This window comes from Falco rusticolus, chromosome 2 (genome assembly GCF_015220075.1).
Source record: "Falco rusticolus isolate bFalRus1 chromosome 2, bFalRus1.pri, whole genome shotgun sequence".
Taxonomy (NCBI): domain Eukaryota; kingdom Metazoa; phylum Chordata; class Aves; order Falconiformes; family Falconidae; genus Falco; species Falco rusticolus.
In genome coordinates, this window is record NC_051188.1 from 24599658 (window position 1) to 24622444 (window position 22787).

The 22787-nt window shown below is 43.9% G+C and overlaps 2 protein-coding genes across 7 annotated transcripts in view; one reads left to right on the top strand and one right to left on the bottom strand.

Annotated features, from left to right (window-relative positions):
- BRCA2 (BRCA2 DNA repair associated) overlaps positions 1-7360 on the top strand; it is a 41123-nt gene extending 33763 nt beyond the window's left edge. The window contains exons 21-27 of the mRNA XM_037377559.1: positions 1754-1875; positions 2929-3130; positions 3388-3554; positions 3653-3788; positions 4457-4713; positions 5406-5558; positions 6602-7360. Coding sequence (XP_037233456.1) covers positions 1754-1875; positions 2929-3130; positions 3388-3554; positions 3653-3788; positions 4457-4713; positions 5406-5558; positions 6602-7231 — 1667 coding nt within the window. The 3' untranslated portion in view covers positions 7232-7360. The remainder of the gene's footprint in view (positions 1-1753; positions 1876-2928; positions 3131-3387; positions 3555-3652; positions 3789-4456; positions 4714-5405; positions 5559-6601) is intronic.
- N4BP2L1 (NEDD4 binding protein 2 like 1) lies at positions 6822-22323 on the bottom strand. Of its 6 annotated transcripts, none has more exons than XM_037377563.1 (6): positions 22168-22323; positions 14173-14297; positions 13248-13336; positions 11874-11950; positions 9634-9897; positions 6822-6906 (listed from the first exon to the last, which is right to left on the bottom strand). In XM_037377563.1, exons 1-5 carry the CDS (start codon positions 22287-22289, stop codon positions 9669-9671), a joined length of 642 nt encoding a protein of 213 aa, XP_037233460.1. In that variant the 5' UTR covers positions 22290-22323; the 3' UTR covers positions 6822-6906; positions 9634-9668. The 6 variants fall into 6 exon arrangements, with proteins under 6 accessions (XP_037233460.1, XP_037233461.1, XP_037233459.1 ...); XM_037377564.1 differs by having other exon boundaries at positions 6827-6906; positions 9667-9897; XM_037377562.1 differs by lacking the exon at positions 6822-6906 and adding an exon at positions 7241-9311.
- Positions 22324-22787: the final 464 nt, after the last annotated feature.

Consider the following 22787-nt stretch of genomic DNA (forward strand, 5'->3'; position numbering starts at 1 on the left):
TACTGTGTCCAGTTCTGGGCCCCTTGGGACAAGGGAGACGTGGACATACTGGAGAGTCTAATAAAGGGCCGTGAAGATGTTCAAGGGATTGGAGCATCTGCCATACAAGGACATGCTGATAGTTAGGACTGTTCAGCCTGGAGAAGGGAATGCTCAAGGGGAATCTGATCAACGTACATTAATACGTGAACGGAGGGTGCAAAGAAGACGGAGCCAGGCTTTTCTCAGTGGTGCCCCGTGATGGGACCAGAGGCAGCTGGGTACAAACTGAAACACTGAAGGTTTCCTCTGGGCATCAGGAAACCCTTTTTCACTGTGCAAATGATCAACAGTGTTGCCTAGAAAGGCTGTGAAATCTCCATCCTTGGTGATACTCAAAAGCTCGCTGCACAGTCTCGGGCAGCTGGCTGTAGGTGACCCTGCTTGAGCAGGGGGATTTGCCAAGATGATCTCCAGAGGTCCCCTCCAACTTCAACCACTTTCTTGATTCTGTAATGGGCTGACACTCTACACCTCTGCCAGTGATTTTGAGCAGTAGTTTCTGGTCTGCTGTTGCTGTAAGCGCCACAGCTGACTGCTGTGCTACAGCTTCACGAAGCTCACCGCTGCACCAGTCATGTTTGGTTCCCCTTTGGTTGGATTCAGCTAACTGCAACGAGGAAGGATGTCAGGATTCTTGCCACGCTGATTATGGATTCCTTGATGGCATGCCTTGATATTGTGGTCTGGTTTTTGTGATTAAGTTTTTGTTTGTTTTGGTTGGGTGTTTTGGTTGGATTTTTTTTTTCCCCAGGAACAGGTAGGATTCCACACTAATGGTAGCTTGTGCCGTTCAGATTTCTCAGGGTCATATCTACAACCCAGATAGGTCTCCCTTTCCATAAATGTTTCTCGTGGTGATCTGTAATGCTGGGACGTTCTCTAATTGCTTTCTCAGAATCTGGAGTTGCTCATGAATTGCAAGGAAAAGACAATTAAAGCTATACTCTAAAAAAAAAAAAAAAAAAACAAAAAAAAACAAAACCCAAACAAAAAAAAACCCCCAACAACAAACCCAAACCAAAAAACACACACACAAAAAAACCACACCACCGCCGAATTCTTAGTTGAAATCGGAGATCGCTTTATAATGCTTCATTTCACTGGTAGGAACTTGAACTTCCACATATCAGTCACCTCTTTGAGTTGTTTCATATTTGACTGTAAACTTGTCGATGCTAAAGTCTGTTATGCTGAAGGAATTCATTGGAATGCTAGCAGCAGAATGATTCATGTAAGAAAAGGGTAAAGTTTATGTGACAAAGTTAACTCTGCTTTTAGCTGGTGACTAAGGAGGCTTCATGTGCAGGCCTGTGGTCACCTGTTGTCCCAGGTCTTGGTATCTTTGGGACTTTTCTGCTGTATGAGAGGAAGAGGAAGTGACAGACATGCAGAAAATATGGTCAAGTATTGATGAAGTTTCCTGGCAGCCTGTCAAGTCTCCCACTCTCTCCCAGGTGCAGACACTGATACCGGCTTCCCCCAAGTTTGTATAATACTCTGATCTATGCTGTATTTAAATGAATGAGATTTATTTTTTTTTCCTGCTTGTATTTTTCTAATATATGTACACACATATATCTGTTCCTATACAGAATTGTTTTGTATTTTTATTCCAGCAAAGCTCAAGCACTACCATACCTCTTACATAATTATTTCTTCTTTCACTTTTAAAGTATCAGCTGTACTGAACATAAGGGCTTTTTTTTAACAGAGAGAACTAGCAGGATAACACCAAGATCGCGCATAGTCACAAGACAGCAAATCCGTAATTTGCAAGATGGTGCGGAACTCTTTGAAGCAATTCAGAATGCATCTGATCCTGGTTATATGGAGGTAACCGTAGATCCTACTGGGCTAATTTGGAAAGGCTCGTGGAATAATTTACAATTTAGTGCCTTCTGCTAAAACTGTTAAATTACTATTTTTGCTGCCTTTTCAGGTTTTTACAGCGTGCTTGCTGCTAAATGAATTAAGATGAAAAATTTTTCAAAATATGTTAATGAAGGCTTGTTGAAATAGTTTAATAATAGCTCAGACTGCAAAAGAGAATGCTGTTTTTTATAAAAAAATCCAGAATATAGCACAACTAAAAGTTAACTGTTCCTTGTAATTGTATTACTTTGCTTTGCCTTGCACATATGAAAGCTGAATGCACCTCGTAAGCCTTGTTTCACATACCTGTTCTTGCATGCTGTTGACTGAAGTGTTTGATTATATTGTCATTGTTCTCTGCTTTCCCTGTTCCAGTTCAATGACAACTTTGAAGTATTTATGCCTTTGTTAATAAAGATGCAGGCGATTAGTCCCTGCCACTTGTTAAAAATTAAATACCTGCTTCGCCTTTTGCAAGTCGGGGTCCTTGACTGTCACAAAGCCATACAATCTGTGACTTTATTTGATAAAATGTTATGCATATCTATGTTGCTACATGTAAAGGCATCTGGATCTTGAAGGCTCGGTCAGAAAGGTAACACTCCAGATGCATTTTGATGTAAATGGCTGTGTCAGCTTAGAGGTAGCAGCCTGCTGAGAGGTGCAACCCTTCTCTTACAGATTTTTTTTTCCTAATATTTCTTCTTTCTTATGAAACAGGCAAGCATGTCTGTTATATTAAATATTAATATTAGTTTATGCACTCTTAAGCAGGTTTCTCACTAGTTATCACATAAGAACAGTACAACATAATACTTAAACAGTAAAGCACCAGCTGAGTACCAGTCAAGACTGGTGACTCCTGTTGTGTTAACTTGAATTTCAAGTCTTAGTAGTGAATGAGTTGAATTGCTTATAACAGATCAACACTTAAGAAAGAGGTTATCAAAAAATCTTGACAGGATTTTTTTCATTAATAAAAAAGATACTAAATACATTTTCTTTTGGTTACAGGGATATCTCAGTGAAGACCAGTTAAAAACTTTGAATGCTTACAGGCAGTTGATGAATGATAAAAAGCAAACTCAGATACAGGAAGAATTCAAGAAGGCTTTAGAGTCAGCAGAACAGGAAGAAAATGGTGGTTCTAAAAGAGATGTGTCTGCTGTGTGGAAATTATGTGTGGTAGACTACAGAAAACAAGAAAAACATAAAGGTTAGCACTTGGGAAATTATAAATAACTTGTATCTAAACATGGTAACTGGCCAGCACAGCAGGTAGATTTGAAGTTTCCCAGCAGTATTCCAGCTTGCATGTTAATGTTTCCAGTTTCATTTGGGTTTTGGTTTAGCACTTTTGGGTGGGAGGGAGTGCTGTGGGTGGTTGTTCTGTTTTAAACACAGTTTTTATTTTGTTCAAAAGCCTCCAAATTAGTATTGTGTAGCTAATATATCTTAATCTTACATTGTTAGGAGTGATCCTGACTATCTGGCGTCCACTGCTGGATGTCTGTTCCTTGTTAAAGGAAGGCAGTCGGTACAGAATCTACCAGCTGTCAACATCACAGTCCAAAGGAAGATCAGATTCAGCTAACATACAATTATCAGCAACAAAGAAAACTCAGTATCTACAACTACCAGTAAGTGCTTTAAGTGCATAAAGATGTATCATTAGAATGTATCACAGTCACATCTGTAAGTGTGTTATAAATACTTAAAAAATCTTGTGTTTCTTCAGGTATCACAGGAGATGCTGCTACAGGTTTTCTTTCCGAGAAATGCTCTAAAATTCACCAGTTTGTCAGATCCTTCTTTTCAGCCACCATGTGCTGAAGTTGATTTAGTTGGAGTTGTAGTTTCTGTTAGCAGAACAGGTACGTTGTGGACCATGTTCATGTCCTCCCACTGAATAGACAGTAACTTTATTTTAAAAGTCAAAATTATCTTGCTGTTTTACCTGCGTCTCAGGCCTGTGAAAACCTGCTAATTAGCCCATCACCGTGACATGCTGGCAGATAATTCTGTTTTCCTAAAGAAAAATTGTCTGTGCTTATTAGCTCAGGAAGAATTTAGTAAGGGAGAATGGAAGCTCGAGAAGCTTTTCTTTCTCTCCCTGCCCCTGCACCCCCAGGAGTGGTGGATCCAAGTTCTGACATCTGCAGTACTAGCATGCGTGTATGTGAGCTCCCTGTCGTGTGCAGTGTCATGGAATGAGTGGAACGCAGGTACTGGAGCTCAGGGTTAGGAACAGGCGGATAATCTTCTGAATAAAAATGAATAGCACCATAGAAGTATTATTTTTTTAAGCACTGGAATACAGACTTTGAGTTGTTTTCTGTAATCACTAGGGAGATTAGAATATGTATGTAGAGTATGAATGAAGTGTGAGACATCTGTTACTGTGCAGATAGGCTGCCATGTTACATTATCAATTTGCTTCCAAGATGCACGTGACTCTTTTTTTATAGATACAAATTGCAGTATTCAACCTTTACTTAAAAGATTCAAGGGTTTAATTCAGGCTTTTTTTTCTTGCTTTTAGGTTTTACTACTATGGTGTACTTATCTGATGAAAGCTATAATTTAGTGGCAGTAAAGATCCGGACAGATCTCAGACACTTCGCTATTGAAGATCTAGTTGTCCGCTGTTCGTTCCTTTCTGTAAGCAACCTTCAGTGGCAATCTGAATTCAGATCAGAAATCCCTGTGCTGGTGGCTGGAGAGCTTTCTGTATTCTCAGCCAGTCCAAAGGAAAACTACCTTCAAGAGAAGGTTAATGAACTGAGAAGTACAATAGAGGTAAATCTGTAGACTTTTAGTTTAATGATTAATTTTAATTACTGCTGTGTTACATTTTTCACCAAGAAGTCCATTAGTAATAATAAATCTTTAAAACAAGTAACGCACATAATGTTGAATTTGAGGGGTTTTTTTTTCTGGGAGGTATGGAATAAGGTGTTAATGCACTTTTCATGGAGGATTCTACGTATCACCTATTGAACGTCTTTTTTATTTTATTTTTAAATTCAGCTCAGTCAGCACTATCTTTAGGATGTGCCACGGAATACTTTCTGGCTAGCAAAAAAGTATGGTACCTGTCAACGGGGGATCTGTCATGGCCAGTTTGGCTCTAGCCTTCTAAAAGTTCAAATTTATCATCTTGCTCAGTATCGGATTGTTGATTTCATTTATTTATTATTTCAGTTTTCTAACTGTGCTAAATAGCAGGTCCTGGTTATGTATTCCCACTTCTTAGTGATAAATGAGTTTAGATACAAAGGGGATTTTTTTTTCTTGTTGATAAAAGGAAGGTATGATATTTCCCTCCATGGAAAGTGCAGCATTCTTCTAAGTTGTTGGTTTGATATAAAAGAAACATCTAGTGGGATTATCATGAGAAAACAAAATTCTAAATACTTTTTTGTGAGTATATAGTACATACACAATTTGAAAAACAACTATTCTGCTTTGTGCACCGTCCTCCTTTACAGAACGTGGCCTCCTTTTGCTCTGATGCAGAAAGTAAAATGATGAATTTGCTACAAAGAAATGTCTCGCTTACACAGAGTTTAACTAAAAGATGTGACTTGGAACGCCCCTCTCCTTCCTGCAACTCAGGTCTTTATGCAGAGAATAAAAGTTTGGTAAGTTTCTGTTAATGAATATGGTGTTTATACTGCCAGTACATACGGTAAGGACACAAGCAAGTTTTCCAGTGATAGCTGTGGTGAGTGGTCTCACTTCTCGGTCTACTCCTTTCATTCTCTTCAGGGCAATGCAGGGAAAACCTTGAACCGTAGATTTTTCTTTGACTGCACTCTGCAGTTCCTGCCTTTGGTTACAGAATTTACCTCCTGGTCGTCTTTTCCTAGCTAATGTTTACTATTTCCAGGATTTAAAAGGGAAGAGGTATTGTTTTGTAAATGTAAACATTTTGTAGCAGTCTTGACAAAAGTTCAGTGAAATGGTACTCCAGTTTCCCATGAAGGTTGCTGGCAGCAGGTTGTTGCTGATGTGGAGTACTGAGTGCAGTCAGAACAAATTTTTCTTGCCACTAGCTGTGAGGGAGGTGGAAATACCCTGATGTGACATCAGTGCCTGGGGACTAAATTTAACCTTATAAGGCATCTTTTTCCATGTCAGAGAGTGTGCTAATGTTTAATTCTAAAGGTTTGGTTTATATCTGTTGGTTAAATGTATTAACCAAGATAAATGAGACGTTAAAGGTATTCTCAAGTTAAGTACATTTGAATGATTTGCTGTGCAGCACCCATCTTGTGTGCATTGTTATGTTTTTCAGTCTATACGCTATCCCTTTTCTCTGCATTTTTTTCCCTTGTTTTTCCCTGTTTAACAACCTGTTGGGGACATACCCAATGCAGTAGTAGACTTAACTTGTTTTTATGAATGCTTTGACTACTTACCATCTGGCACAGAAAAATCCCTATACATCTAGCTTGGATCTCAGAAACAGAATGTAAATGTACTGTCTTAATGTACGTGTAAACAGTGGCTTATCAAGCATAATACTAGTCACAGTCAGGAGATAACAAACTAAAGTTGGTCATGAAAGATGACGTAACATTTTTATATCAGTTTCCCCCCCCCCATTTTGTGAAAGTAATTGAAGAAGCTAATGAAATAATCTGGACATTATTCAACATAAAACCTATCTCTTTTTAACTAGATCTCCTCTAAAATTGAAATAAAGCATCAGAGCCCTTTGTCAGCTAGAACATCAAATATGAAACTTGTCACACAAGGGTCAGCAAAAACTCCATCTGTCACAACTAATGAAGACCATCCCAAAACCAGCAAAAAGCGAAAAGCGATGGACTTCCTCAGTTGCATACCTGCGCCTCCACCACTGACACCAATGTGTTCAATAATTTCTCCATCTTTAAAAAAAGCGTTTCAGCCACCCCGAAGTTTGGGTTTACAGCATAGCAAGTCATCAAAAGAAACAAATCAGAATGTTGGTCACGTCACACCCTGTAGAAAATTGAGAGAAACTGTCCATCTTCCTGAGAACGACCTGGTTGCTGATGAAGAACTTGCAATGATTAATACACAAGCACTCATGAATAATTTACCAGAAGAAAAGAAGATTGCTTATGTAAATGAAAACAGCAATACAATAGTTCCTGATTTATCTGATGATCCTTCACCCCACAACAGTTCTACCGGGGAAGCAAATAACTCTGCAATAAGCAGGACTGAAGTAGCTGAGAATCTTCAGAAGAACAAAAAGGAATGTGAGGACTCGTTACCTGCCCACAGAACACTACAAAGACAAAACCTCCGAAAACGCTACTAAATGCGCTTGTACAGTATTGTATATATTTCAAATTATTTTTACACTTTGTACATTAAGTCCTGATTGTATTGAATAATGCTCTATTACAAAACCAAAGACTCATTAAATGACATTTCATCTGCAAAATAATTTGGAGTTGGGTAATTAGACATTTCTCAAAAACATGTATCGTACAATAGCATCAGTCTGGCTGAAGGTTTGATGACGTTTTGTGAGGCATTGCTCTGATTCTGTTGTATTCTTAAATTCCAGCAGGATCTTTGTTTCAGTCTAAAGCAGGGGTCCTCAATCCGACCCCCGGTATTTACAGAACCCCCCTGCCGGGGTTGGGGGGGAAACCAAGCAGCCGCAGATGACTGCCTGCCACTGCATCCGTGCGCCGGCCCCCTGGTTAAAAAGTTTGAGGGCCCCTGGTCTAAAGCAATCTGTTTCGTTACCCTCTGCAGCAGTGTAGGTGTTTGGCTGTCAGAGGTGGCACAAGGCAAAATAAACAATTCTCTAAGTTTACTGTTACCAAAAATATCACTTTAGTTCTGAAACATTGTTGGGTAATTGTGGCACAGTTCTTGTACCTTTCCTCAAATTCCTCTATAGTGCTAAAAGGTTTAGAGAACAGCCGTGATTATTTGATTCATAGCAAAATGCTATACAAAGGTATTAACGATAGATCCTCGGTCAGTGTTTCTGAGCTACTCCTTCTTAAAGAAGTACATGAGGCCACAGCATCATGCAAGATTATCAGATCTTTCTTTGATTTCATCATGAGATCTTTCTGCTGGGAGTGAGTTAGTTCTTGAATTCATTACTTTGTTCTCATTAATTTCAAGAGGTGAAACTTCTCAGAACTGGAGTTTCTGCATTGGAGAGGGAAACAGTCCTGCTAGCCTGGCTGCCGACTCCATGGTTTAGTTTGTTGTCAGGCTGCCCCTTGCCTTGCTGCTTCCCAGCCCTGAATGGTTCCTACTTGGCAACCTTTGGGGGTCCTGCGCCATTCACTCAGCAAGTGCTGAACTGGGGGTGGCTCCGCTAAGTGGTGTCACTAAGCTGGACATGGTATGGGACTGGAGAACTGTAATGGGCTGACACAGGTGTGCTGATGTTTCCGTAAACCTTTGTGCAATGCTTCAGTGCTGGGTCTTTAAACACAGCTCCAGTAGAAAATGCCATTCATGTCATAGGTTTGCTGTGTCCTGAAGACAGCTTGGCTTTTGCCCAGAAACGCTATATTGCTTTATACCTCTTACACTTCTCTGCTGTGCACCTAGCAATTTAGCAGTTACGCCCGTATTTCTTACTATCCAGTGTAGCTGTCTTCATTTCTTACTGCAAAATAACTCACTACTGTCCTGTCATATAAGCACTGCCTAATAATCCAGACTGTTAAAAAAACCACAACTGTCATCACAAATGCTGAGTTTTAAGAATGTTTCTTGATGAGGATATAATCAACAGAATTTAAGAACAGATAAAAACTACTGTAGGATAGTTCCTTTTCTCACTCATCCATCAGTCAGTGGCTTCTTGGCACTTAGTGGTGGAGGAAGTCCATTTCTCCCTGTACAAGAATGTTGTGGTGTTTTGTTTTTTTTTTACTTCCTTTCTTCAGTTGTCATTTGTAGTTCTGCGTTAGTCTGGGTATCTAGTTGCCTTGTGCTTCTGCTATTCAGAGCTGCTCCTGCAGCCTCGTTCCTGCTTAGTGAACAGGCCCTACCTAACACTAATGTTTCCTTTTAGGATCCTCATCTCGGGATCAGTTGAACTCCTATGTCTGGGCAAGATAAAGGGCTCGGTTTGGCGTGTTGAAGCGCTTTGCCTCCAGGCTGGAGAAGCTGTTGGGCTGTGACAGAGCTGAGGTAAGGCCTGCGTGAATGCAGCCAGCAGAGAGGTAGACAGGGCCCAGCATCGAATCTCGCTACAATCTGTTAGTTACCTTCTGTGCCCTTCACTCTGCCTCTCCCAGCACGGCAGAAGCGCTCTAGCCGAGATGGAGTGGGAAGATACGAAAGGTTATACAGCCAGATACAAAGTATTACCACAGCAGTAAAGGACAGCCGCCGGGAGAAGGAATTGGCCCAGTAGCCTGTTAGAAAGAATGAATTTAGGAATATTTATCATTACTTATTAGCGACAAAGTGTGATGCAGGGAAAAAAAACCACCAAAAAGCACATGGCACATCCAGTAAGTGCCACTGTAAGCTTGGATAGATTTTCATGGAGGAAGAGGGGTGAGAGCAGGTACAGCTTGTACTGGGGATAGCACTCAGATTGGGTGCGTAGAGCTGTGAGATCATAATCTGGTGACATTTAAAGATTTTTAAGAAAAGTAATTTAGAAATGTAGTAGAAAAATACAAGAATAAAAACAATTTAGAAAAAAGATTGTAAACCTAGAAACTTTTATACCCTGATAATTAAAACACACTGAGGAATCCACATCTTCAGTGAAATGGCGTGGTGTTCGTATGTGCCGCACGAGGTCTTCTGTTTGAGAAGGCTGCAGGGGCGTTGGAATGGGCACCCGTGCCACAAGCTGCATTTGGTCCGCTGGAGCTTCTCTCATCTCTGCTTGGTTTCTCAGACCACAGAACGCTGTGGAAGGTAACGTTGTGCTCATATTGTTCTTTCATCTGCTGTATCTTTTGTCGAGGGACATGATGAATGTTTCTTCTGTAAAGTCAACATTAACAGAAAATACAAGTATTTAGCTGCCCATGTAGTAGAGGTTATCTTAAGCTTGCTAAGGTTCCTGGTATGTTCAGGGCAGTGGTTCATGTCTCTGCTGATCTGTTCCTAGCCCTTTTTGCCAAATTGTTGTTCACTTTCACCTACTTCTTAAAAATATTACTGTGACTGCTGAAGAACATAACGCAAGTAGTTTTATGGGTAGCCAGGACGTAAGTTGTTAGACAGATGCTTTGAAATGTGTTACGTCAAAGACCCATGTATTATTTTACGTGAGTGCTGCTGGGGTTTAGCGCTTACGGCTTGTTGGCCCCAGGGTGAGCTTTTGTGCATCTGGAGAAACGCAGGCATGGGCTGTAGATAGCCCAGATGCTGGCTTGTAATCAACAAGTATTAGAGGTCAGAAAAATTGTTGCTTTGCCTAAGCACAAGTGGGGAAAAAATCATACCTGAGGTGACTCAGGCTGCAGGGCAGACCTGTAAATGACCAGTCTGAGCGGGAGGGAACAGGATGCGCAAACATGCAGCGCTTTCCAGACAGATCAGCAGCAGCCACAGTCTCTCAAGACGTCAGTGGGAACTGTTTTTCCAAAGACCACTAGGAGTTTCTGCCTGTCTGTGAGGTTGCAAACAGTATCTTCGGCTTTGCCATTTAGCTCTGTAAGGCACAATTTGTGATCTAGAACCCACAGGCTTGCACCCCAGCAACCAGCACAAACCGTATGGCTGGGAGAGACACAACGTGGAACAACCAGAGCGGGAGCAACCTTCAGCTGTCCACGAGCTATCTGCCGAAGAGCTGCTCCAAACTGAGCGTATTTGAATTAGTTTGACAGTGCTACTGTAAAAAGCAGTCTTGTTTCAAATGATTAATAAAACAAATTACAAGTTACCGAGCAGCTCAGCCTATAATGAATGATTACTAGTAAAATCTGCCTCTGCAGTGATGCCCCCCCAGTGGCTCCCAGCTGGTACTGGTAAAGCAAGAGCTGACACTTGCAAGTGACTGCTAAGGCTGTTGGTGTCCTCACCTGCCTTCAGCCCCAAGCCACTGGCTGCCATCTGCCAAGTCCTGCCTCCCCCTGGAGCTGCCAGCGCCCTGGGCCACAGATCTCTGCCGTTTGTCTCTGTCACGCACAAACAGGAGCAGCGCTAATTTTGTACTAGAGTTCCCAGCTGACAGAAAACACATAAATGAGAATGAAGCAGCCGTGCCGTTTTCTTGCAATAACAAAGAAGTTAGCACATGTTAGCTTCTGGATTTAGTAGAGCACACTATTCACGGTAGTGAGCTTTGCATCAGGTTGGTTAGCCTGCATTAATTTTTTTTTTTTTTTTTTGTGAACTAGCATACATAGAGCCGTATTTGGCTGCCTGTATATCCTACCACATTATGCAGAGTTGAAACATTCACTGTATCCCTTTTGTATACACACGTTAAGATCTTTAGAAAGATCCTCTAGAATCCCATTTCTTGACCACAGTTAAGGTAGCGCCCCACCATGCTACAGCAAGACGCTATTTGTTATGATTAGATCTTCTTACAAATAGGAGCCTGAATATTGTCTGTAGTGCTTGGACACGCTTTTGTGCCTGTGGAGGGTGATGCTGAAAATCCAGAATGAAAATCGGGGTTCCTGCCCCAAGAAGATTGCAGTATAAATACATTGCAAGTATAATATATATATATATATATTTATTTATTTATACTGCATTTTGTATATATAAATGCAGGGGTGTTGCTTTTTCTACTGTCTGACTCGCTTGAGCATGGTCAGGCTCTTTCAGGGCTGAATTCACTACAGACCAGGTAACGAGTAATAGAAATTTCCACGACAATCCCCCTGTTGTCATTTACTACGTCGCTTTTTAGGGTATATGAAGAGGAAGAGAGCTGACCTCTCTCAGAGCACATCAATAAATGAGCAGCTGTCTGCAACAGCAAAGAGAAAAAGAGGTACCTTGTCAGTTCTTGAACGTTGAACTTCCAGGGTGTATCTGGTTCTTGGAATATAACCTCATACCGATTTTCACGTGCCTGAAAGGACACAGAAGTTTTAGACATCAGGCTGCTGAGCTCAGGAGTAGCCAATCTTCCAGACCCCCAGAGGTTTTATGTGGCTGAGAGATGTATCATATGTACCAGGGGCCAGAAAGAGGAAGATAACCATGGCACCCATCAAGGTGCTGGGCTGAGTCCTAGATAGTTCATTTCCTTCTGCATCAAAGGATTGGGGTCTCCCAGCAAAACTTGCCTCGGCATTGCCCCCAGTCCCTCATGGCAATGGCACCCTGGCACTGGAACTCTCTGGAAATCACCGATGGTTCAAGAGCCGCAGGTTGGCCATGCCACTTGGGAGCTTCTGGGAGTGTGAAGTCAACATCCATCAGTCATGCTATTTCCAGCCGCTGAGTCTACAGGCCTTGATTTTTTTCAAGGTAAAGCAAGGGTATTTGCATGTGTATGTGTACATACATACACGCACACACACCCCTATATATATACACATACACACACAAATATACATGTATATGTATTCGATACAATGATTGATTGCTTTTGTTTCGATTTAGCAAAAAGGAAGCAGGGAAATCTGTTGACTTTTTTACATCTTGCCCATCTCTGGCTGTGCTCTCTCACTTGCTTCCTGGTCACCCACAAGCATTCACAACGGCTGCTGGAGTGACATGTCCGGGCTTCCCAGAACCACTATTGACTCCTGCCTCTTCTGCGCTCCCCTACAAGTGATACTTAGAAAATATTAATATATCAGTAATACTTGGTATTAAGAAATACCAAATTTCTTAACTGACAGGACCACAACCCAGGAACAGAAGCATGAGTATAATGTTAGCAGCCAGGCCACATTATGCAACTGTACCAAAAATATTGCCATCTCTACCAGAACTCCTGACAAGAGATAGCAATGCATCTTCGAAAATTATTTATGGTATATTTTTCACAAATGGTAAACTAAAATTGTAAGTAGCTTGAGATATTTGTCGTCAAACAGTTTGGGAACTGTTCAGTTCATGTCACTTCTGGGGAAGGGAATGGCATCTTCATGGCCAAGAACTAATAGGGCAAGTCCAAAGACTGCTGGATCTTTCCAAGTAATTTTTCCTTCACTGAGTTACACAGCTGACTAGATAAACAGCCACACTGGTGCGTTTCCCCCCTACTTCATCACAATAACACATCCTTAACTATAATTAGAGAACTAAGGGAAAATTGAATTAATTATTTTTAGCCATGCTAAGTACCATTTCAGTCAGATCACCTTGTAATTGTCATAGCTGAGCATATAAAAGCAATAAATCAGAGCTTTCCCTACCATCATCACATACGGCTTCATTTCCCAAGCATGGATGTTGGTATTATCAACAATAACCGGGCTTTTCCCATTCTTCATTGCTTTGCGTGCTGTAATGTAACACATCGAGTAAAGCTAACGTATTCGGTAAGAGACTGAGCCAGGCCCTACTAGCCCCAAAGCGTCCTTTCTTTGCCCACTGCTAGCACACTTGGTTCCCCACCAGACTTGCATCTCCCAAGGGGAGCAGAGGTCAGTGCCCAGCTGGTCCTGTCCTAAAGGAAGCGATGCAGCTCCTGGCTGTGCTCAGCAGTAAGACCTGAAGCTCTCACAGAACATACTTAGCGGTACAACAGCTAAAAATGACAGTTATTTGCAAAAGGTGCCTGGTTACACGATCTCAAAAGTATGTTCGCCATTGCTAGAAATGAGTTTGGAGCACAGCCGCAAAAGCATGTTACATTTTTCTTTCTGAAATTGAGACCTGGGTTATTTCATCCTCAAACTTATAATTAGGTTTGCAAGTTTTCCTCCTGGCTATCACTAACTTCCCCTGTAACACCCCTTCCAAGTCAGGACAGACACCTCAGAAGTTAGGGTGTGAAGGACTCGGTGTGTACAGCTGTAGCGAGCCGCTGCTGGGCTGGTATTTGCATGCCACCTGCTGTTACCGAGCTTCAGCAGTGCTACCTCATAGTCACTGCTTTACTTTCTACAATAACATCTATCAATCAATCATCAGCATTTTTTCATTTATAACACTCTCTCTTACAAGTCTGAAGAAATAAAATCAGACTTTTTATGTGATAAATGTATTTTTTTAACCAGTAGCCCATGAACTGCGGTGTATGACACCACTTTGAGGTATTTTATTTTGGGGGCTAAGTTTAAAGACAGATTGAAAAGCAAAACTCTTTTGCAAAACCCCTGCACTGAGTTCAGTCACCTCTCTTTTGGTTCCACTTGTGTGCATCCTCGAGGAAGTCAGGCTCAAACACGTATACACCATTTTTGATAAAGAAGTCATCAGTACTAAGAACTACAGCACTGGGATAGTCATGTTTCAGCTGTCTGGGGGGAAAAAAAGATGAAAGAAGGGTTAGTATATGCTGACACATCTTTAACAGAGACCATTAAAACAAGAGTCATAGGAATGCTCTGCAAATACGCACAGTGCTTCATTTCAAGAATCCCAGCTTAAAGGATCTGAAAGCAACGTAATCAGTAGATGGACACACAGGAGGAAAGGAATGGAGCTTAAAGGCATGGCCTGGATTTCTTTAATTGGGTAGAGCAATCTACACTGGACTACCAACATACGAATCTTTAATCATATTGCTATAATTAGTTTCCTTTCTGAGTTATTTAAGAGGGTATGATTTTAAATACAAAACAAAAAAACACCACCAACAAAACCAACACCCAAATCTGCTAATCCCATGAAATTTGTCTTAAAAGACAATTTGACCTTGGGAGTTTTACTACAGAGAGATTTGTGAAAATAACCAGGAGAAGCAATTATGTCATTTTGAAAAGATGGTTTGTATTACCATCAGTTTGCCTTATTCTTTTTTTTTTTTTTTTTTGGCTAGGAAGCCATAGCACTTTTTTTTTAATCATATATGTTTACTCACAAATATCTGAATGATTAGTCAACATTTCTTATTATTTGTAGCAGTTCTACAGTTCTTCCTGCTTTTCACTTGTCCCTGTTTTACTTAATCCTTCTCTTGTAGATTTGAGTAATGATTATTTTCAGCTTCTAACCAAATTTTGTAAGAATTGCCTAGACTGGCAGCCCCAAATGCAACAGATCCATAGAAGCGGTCCCCTGTGGCCAGTGGCCGTGGCCATTTCCCCTTCCCCTCACGCTGATGTGTCCCCCCCAGCGATGCTCCCTCAGGCCCGGGCTGCCCACAGAGGGGGCTGCATGTCCTGCCGCGCTGACCAGCTGCCTGTGGGTGCCAGGAGGTGGAAGTGCTGGCTTATGTGGTGGTTTAAATGTGAAGCATTCCTCTACCAGTACTCGGAGAGCATTAAAAAACCCCTTGTGTTCCCATCTGCATGTAACACATTGACAGAATTGGGTTTTTTTTCAGGCAAGGGAGCGCTGGGGGAGGATGGAGTCTCTGCAAGAAGTCAGGGAGAGCCCACGGCATCATCTCACTGCTCTCTGTCTCCCTAAGGCCCAAAATGTCTCTGGAAAGGAAAGTAAGGCCAATCGAGAAACCCTGCTATCTCACATCACACGGTCTCCAGTCCCTGGAGCTTCCCTGATAAAACACTTCTCTTCCATCCCCATAAGCTGCCAAACAACTATTTCTCAACGTCTTATCTAATTGAGCAACAGCAAGGGAAAAGGTGCCTCTAGGATATCGGCAAAAAAACAGACACACAGGCAGAAAAGGCTTAATTCTGTCATCTCTAGCTAACCATTTACTTACCAGTTTTACCCTAATCTGCCTGCTAGCAGCAATTCTTTGCTAGGATTGCATGTCGCGTTTAGCTGAATAAAGGTCAGCTTCTGACTTCACTCCGCCTCCGCTGTAACTTCTACCATCTGTTGATTAATTAACATTATTTTGTGGTAGCAACCGCCCCTGAGCAGAGACTCACTGCTGACAGACCGGCCGGGACTGGGCTGTACCACTGTTACCTCTCATTAACAACCTATGTGTCATTATCTTCTAGCTCCAAAAGGATGTTTTATGCACATAATTACTGCTGGACAAAAAAATCTAACAAAAGTCATGTCACAAACTGATAGCAAACAGTCAAATAATTATTTTTGCTTTGATTTTGTTCCCAGGCAAGAATCCTTACCATGAAAAGCATGGGAGTACCTAATGTTACTCCTGATGTTAAAGGAGTACCTGGTCACTCCTGGGCTGAGAAAATGATACATTCAGCGCTCACTGTGATTCAGTGCCTCACCTTTCACACTGCTTTACCCATCTGCATCACCACCTCTTCTCTAAAAAACTGGCTGCACTAAAATACATGTCATCCCTTTAGCTACTGATATGCACATAAAATTGTACAATGTTAACAAAAGATCTCAAGATTCTTTTTTTCCTTGCTCACTGCTTCTTTTAAAAATGTTCTCAACCAGTGCAAATTTTAAAAATTCATTTCTTAGCATATATACCTTACCGAATTTTTAACACAAATATGCACAGTCCCGTGACAGCTTTGATGTTAACCCTTAAGCAATCTAAATAGTATGTGATTATCCATAAACTCAGTCTGCTATCGTCCCATCACCAGTAATTAGATAAAACTCATGCTTCCAAGGAGGAAAAACACAGCACAAAACATACTAAGAACTATGAATTACCATCACATTTGCTATGTTCATACCAAACTAACAGTAACGTAAGAAAACATTAAGTGGGAAAAAGATGTTTTACCTTCTTCTTATTTTGCTGGTTTTAACTTCTAGCTTTCTAAAACAACCAAACTGACACAAAAGTTTATGACCATTATGACCCCCATTGCCCATGAAGCTGACAAAAATCCTATTTCCTCTGTCCTGTATTATTTCAAAGGGTGCCCAAACCTCCTTAGTATGTTCCTTGAGAAATCAAGACTTCTACAATCCACATAGGACCACAAGTTGGCTTAGAACAAAGTTTTTACACAATCACATCAGGTTCCTAATCACTACACACAATAAAAATAACTGTATTTTAGCAAAATATACACCAGCTATGCAAAATGGAAGGAGGTGTGACCAGTTTTATTAATTAATAAATTTTGAGCAGCACTGTAAAAAGAAAATTACCCATTGCCACTAGATCAGTAAGTGTAAAGCATACTAAGGAGGAAAAGAAAAATGAAATCTCTTTGCAAGAGCAAAGAGTACATACCAGCAATGTTCGCGTTTTTTAAAAAAAAGCCACTGAACTTGAAGCGCTGCGTTGTGATAAGCAGCATCTGTCAAAGGTTCGGCATTAATTTGCCTGCTTGGGGCATTTAATCGCACAGTATTACAGCACTCTGTCTCCCAGTAGGTAGATACAAAACGCAGTATGCTCTATCTTGCTAAAGAAAAGCTTGCTGATGTTTCAGAAGATACAAAGGGTAAGAAAGTAAGAAGAGAAAGGGGGAGGCTTCCTCTGCCTGCAATAGATCTCCCCAAACCCTATTTCACCCTTCTGCAAGGCGAAGCAGATGTCCACGCCGGGTACCATGTCTCATTAGATTGGCTGATACAGCTGGGGGGAGAATAAACTTGCAGGTGCTTCTGCTCTTCAGCTCTGACCAAACAGCAGCAACCTCCACGTGCCTACCAGCAGGGCCTGGAAACTGATGAAGCCTCTGGAAACTCGAAGGAACACACAGAGGCACAAGCTTCACTCTCTGCCCGCTGGCAGCCCGGGTAGCAAGGGTGCTGCCGGACGATGTGGCAGCTTGGCTAGTGTTGGCGTACAGTCACCTGCCACCTCCCACCCTGGTCAGATGTGTGATGGCTGCTGTGATGAAAAACGAGAGTCTTTCTGTTGAAAACAGAGCTGTGAGTCTGTTTCACCACAGCAGCATCGTAACAACTGCCTTGGTGAACAGACAGGTGATCTTAGAGTCTCCTGTGCTACTCACCTGAAGATATGTTCCCATAATCTATACCATTTTTAAGTAAGGTTGCCTTTTTTCTAAAGAACATCTTTCTTTCAAACAATTATTTCAGATTATAACTGTATATACAGACAAAAAATAATTACTCAGGATTTCAACTTGCTGGATGCATTACAGTGCCTGGGAGAAGTCTCCATGATCACTAGCAATATCATTGGAGAGTAAATAAATAAATAAATATCCATAACTGTGTTCCGTAGCCTGTCATGTTTTTCCATCAGAAAGTCTGAAAATAAATTTATTTCTGATTTGAGCCTGGTAAGCAGATCGGAAGGAACATTTCCAGTTCTCAGAAGGCAATAGAATGGTATATATTGGGCAGATCTCAGAGCCAGTAAATTCTCAGTCCACTCCCAATGTAACAGAGACCAGAACACATAGGTACTGACACCACGTGCAACCACTTGCTCTGGTCACTCTTCCTAACATAAAGCATTCCTGTGGCATTTCAAAGCCTTTAGTTTCAGCAGAAAATCAGAACTATGAGATCTGGAGCACGTGCCGCCCAGCACTATCAGCTGCTTGCTGTGTTTTAACAGCTTCTGGTGCCCTGAGGACTTTGCCCCAGCAGAACCTGCCAGGCAGCCCTGGTGCTGGGTGGCACAGCACAGATGTGCCTTCGCAGCTCACCTGTGGGGACTGGAGCAGCAGCTTTGTGAAGAGAAAAAAAAAAAAAAAAAAAAAGATAAACACATTCAGGAGAATCACCCAAAGCAGTTTTATACAAAGGTAAATGCTTTCGATGCCCTGCTGCCTGGAAGCAGGAGCTGCAGAGCTGAAGTCCATGCACCCTGTCAGAGGGGTGCCGGATGGCCCGGGGCTGGACGTGCTGGAATGAACTGGGCAAAAGCAGCAGAGGGAACTGGAGGAGACCCAGATCACACCAGGCAGTGATGCCCCAGTGCCAATGCATTTTTTCCCTTCTGTTCTGGAAGATTGCTCCCTCTGTGCTTCTTAAGGAAGTACAAGAACGACCTCATTTCAGATGAGAAATCAGCAGTGGCTGAAAAGTTACATGTTTGATCACACCTGGCCTAGTGCTTGAGCAAAACTGCTCAATAAAGGGTTACGTGTTACATGAGCTGTGCATCACAGCAGTATGTTGAAGAAGAGCTGGAAATACAGCTACTGTGCAACAAGGAGTCTGTTGGGGAAGCAGGTATGAGCTCGTATGCGTCTGGTTTGATTTTTGGCGGCGTTTTGGGAAGCTATACCTGTTACTGCACCTCAGAAAACTGTTTTCTTAGTAGTTGCGCCTCAGTCTGATCACAAAATCTGTACTGTGACGTCGAGGGGAATGCACTCAGGAGAAGCGTGTTCCACGCGCCATGTGGAGGCTATTGGAGATGTAACTCCCAGCTGCCCCTCTCCTGCGTGCTTCTGCTGGTGGTGGCGTATGGTGAACGCTTAGAGGGAAATGGTGAGGGTCACCTAAAATATGCAGTTCAGGGAAGTGTATCCTTAACAGTGAAGCAATTGGAAAGTTTTGGAGCTTGGTGGTGAGCAGACCGACTCCTTGTTGTGCCTTGATTATTCAATGTATCACAGGTGGTTCCTTCGCTGTCTTTACCAGAAACCAAAAACCAGAGCTGAACTGATCCACATACCAACGTTGTGCTGCTCTGAGCTGGGGAGCAACAGGGATGGGGAAAGCACTTTAACAAAGAACTAACTAAATCTTACAAAGCTGTGTCCAAACTGTGCTGGATGACACTGAAAGGTCACGGAAACTAGTCATGGATCCAAAAAGGTTGTTCCTAGGATTGCACAACAAACTGAAAAAGGGGCCTTTCTGCTAGAGCTGTCACCAGGTCACGATGTCACCAGTGATAACTTTCATGGTTCATGACACTTCTGAGAACTATAAAAATGCACAAGTTGTAACTGAAATACTGGCTGATACAAAGAACAAACGAATGGAGGTGTGTGTGAACACACCAGAAGAAACAACAGAGCAAAAGCTAAAACAACGGCACACACTGACAACCGAGAACATCGTTAACAGCAATAAAACTGGGAAAGGAGCTGTTTACACACCCACAAAGGCCACCAGTCAGCTCAAGCCCAGCAGGGGTGACTTGCTGTTGGAAGACCCATGCACTGAGAGCAGGATAGCCATCAGGTCACACCAGCTCTTCTTCCCCTTGTTCCAAAAGGGGGAGAGGCTGCAGCTGAAGAAACACCCAGAATGGGAAAATTAAAATAACGGCCAAAACCCCTGCCTAAGATACACGGAGCACCAAGTAAGGAAAACTCGAAGGCAAAAAGATGGCAGCATAGAAATTGCTGGCTGCGAGATGGCATAGCAGACCTGACTAAAACCCACCCTGTCACAACCAACCTAGAGGAACCCAGAAGAGACAGTGAGGATGGGACAGCTGAAGGTCCTTGTCCTCTCTGATTTCAGGCAGACCACCTGTGCACATGTATCTTGGTGCTTGCAAGTATTTAGCTGCGATAGTAAGTGAATAAAATCTGAGACAATACATTTGAATAGGTAAAATGAGCTTACTGAGGGCTTTTGCAAATAAATCACCTTCATCCTCTGGTAGGATCTGGCACCAAGCTTCGTTGCAGTAATTTTCTGCAAACATCACTTTGCTTAGCACATTGCATTTACCAACACCAAAAGGTACACAATGCGGGAACAGCAAACCTTAGAATTTTCTTGGCACAGTCCTTTCATAATCTGGACAGAGTTAATGAAGAGGTACTAAATGCTGTTTGTACAGCTGCCCTTTGATCTGTGTACGGCCAAATGGCTAAATGCAACGATAAAACTAACGGCAGCTAGAAACAGAGCAAGCTCCTCAAATGTTCATCTCACAGGGGACTAAAACAACACTTACAACTGATTTTGTAAATCTGTCATTAACTATTAACCTTGTGTTTTGACCTGAAAAAACATATGTGAGTCTGTTAGTTGCACTGCCTAAGAGTATGGCCCCAACTCATTACATTCTTACTGTACTATAAGAACACCCAAAGCCTTCTGAAGGAGAAGGGCCTGCACTTACATGGCCTGTTTAGGGAGAGGCAGGTCATGTAAGTGGCCCCAGGAGACAGGACGATGCTGACAGAGCAAACTGATCTTTGAAAAACAACGTGCATTCCTTCATCAAAATGTCACCCCTGAACTAGGTCCCCAAAGCTTCAGGCTCAGTTTAAAAATCCTGGCCACCTCTCCCTCCAAATTCAGGGACTGCCACAGTGCTTCTCTGTCGGGAAGGTTGATCTCCTATAAAATGCAGCATTGCTTCCCAGCTGAAGATGTTCACCACACCAACAAGTGAGATCAACCCCTAGAAGAGCACGCTGCCGTATGCCCTTTGCAGAGCATCCATTATGTTTCTACTTCATCACCACCTACCCTCATCTCACAGGGAACCAAACAACACTTAGAACTGCTTGTGTAAATCTGTCATTAACAATTAACCTTGTGTTTTGACCTGAAAAAACATAGGTGAGTCTGTTACTTGTACCGCCTGAGAATATGGCCACAACTCATTACATTCTTACCGTACAACGAGAACACCCAAACCCTTCTGAAGGTGAAGGGCCTGCACTTACATGACCTGTTTAGGGAGAGGCAGGTATTTTGGGTGTCAGTAAATACACAGCATTTGGCCATTCATTAAAGAACTGGTCTTGCAGAAGGCAGAAGGCACAGGTGACAGGAAAGGCTGTACTGGGAAGAGGAAATGTACATTCACCTGGTGTGTCACAGGGCTTCACGCTGCCACTTTCCACAGCACAGCCCTCCCCTGGCAGCCTGTAAGGCCAGCACGGGTTCCTCACCCCAGCAGGGCAAGACGACAGCGAATGTTCTGCTTTCGCTGGAGAGCGTGTGCATGGGGAGCCGTGAGACACCAGACCGTGAGATCGTCCCATGCCAGGTTACGGCTCCTCTGTACCACGCCGACGGCAGTGCCACCTCCCAGCACGTCCCTCTGGGCTTTTCCCACCTGGTCTTGGAGCTGCCGGAGCGCAGTCCTGTCTCCCCTGCCCCTTCCATGCACCTCTACAGCTCTGCCCAGGAGCACAGGACATCACGAAAACAGGAGTCAGGGCTGCTGCCGGCTGCCCGGCGCGGGGCTCCGGAGCCGGGGCGTCAGCTCCGCCGCGGCCCGCCCGGGGCGGGGGTGGGGGGGCCCGCTTCCCCCCCCCCACCCCCGCCCCGGGCGGGCCCCACCGTGCCGCCCCCGCCACCCCAGCCCTGCAGCGGGGCTCGGCCCTCGGCCGCGGCCGGAACCAAAGCAGAGGAGAATCCGCCGCCGCCACGAAGCGCTCCGCGCCGCCGCCTTACCTGGCCAAGGTGCTCTTCCCGGCGCCCGGCAGCCCCCGCAGCAGCACCAGCCTCCGGCCGAAGCGGCCCCGCGGGGGCTGCAGGCTGAGCCCCCCCAGGGCGCGGAGCAGCTGCTCGTCCATCCCCGCCGGCCCCGGGAGGGAGCGGGGGCGGGGACGGGAGCAGCCGGCCCCAGCCCCGGCCCCAGGCCCGGCCCCGGAGCGGGGGGGCAGGCCCGGCCCCGGGGAGGCGGCGGCCAGCGGCGCGCAGGGACCGCGCAGCGGGCGGAACGCGCGTCCCTCGGTGGAGGCCGGGCCGCCCGGGACCCTCAGCCCCTCCCGGGACACCCGGGCCCTGCCCCGGGACCCTCAGCACGCCCCCACGGATCCCCCGGCCCCCTCAGCTCGGGACCCTCAGCCCCTCACGGGGACCCCCAGGCCCTGCCCCGGGACCCTCAGCCCCTCCCGGGACACCCGGGCCCTGCCCCGGGACCCTCAGCACGCCCCCACGGATCCCCCGGCCCCCTCAGCCCCTCACGGGGACCTCCAGGCCCTGCCCCGGGACCCTCAGCACCCCGCCCCCGGGACCCCCAGTTCCCCCACGGGTCCCACACCCTCCCCCGGGACCCACAGTCCCCGCCC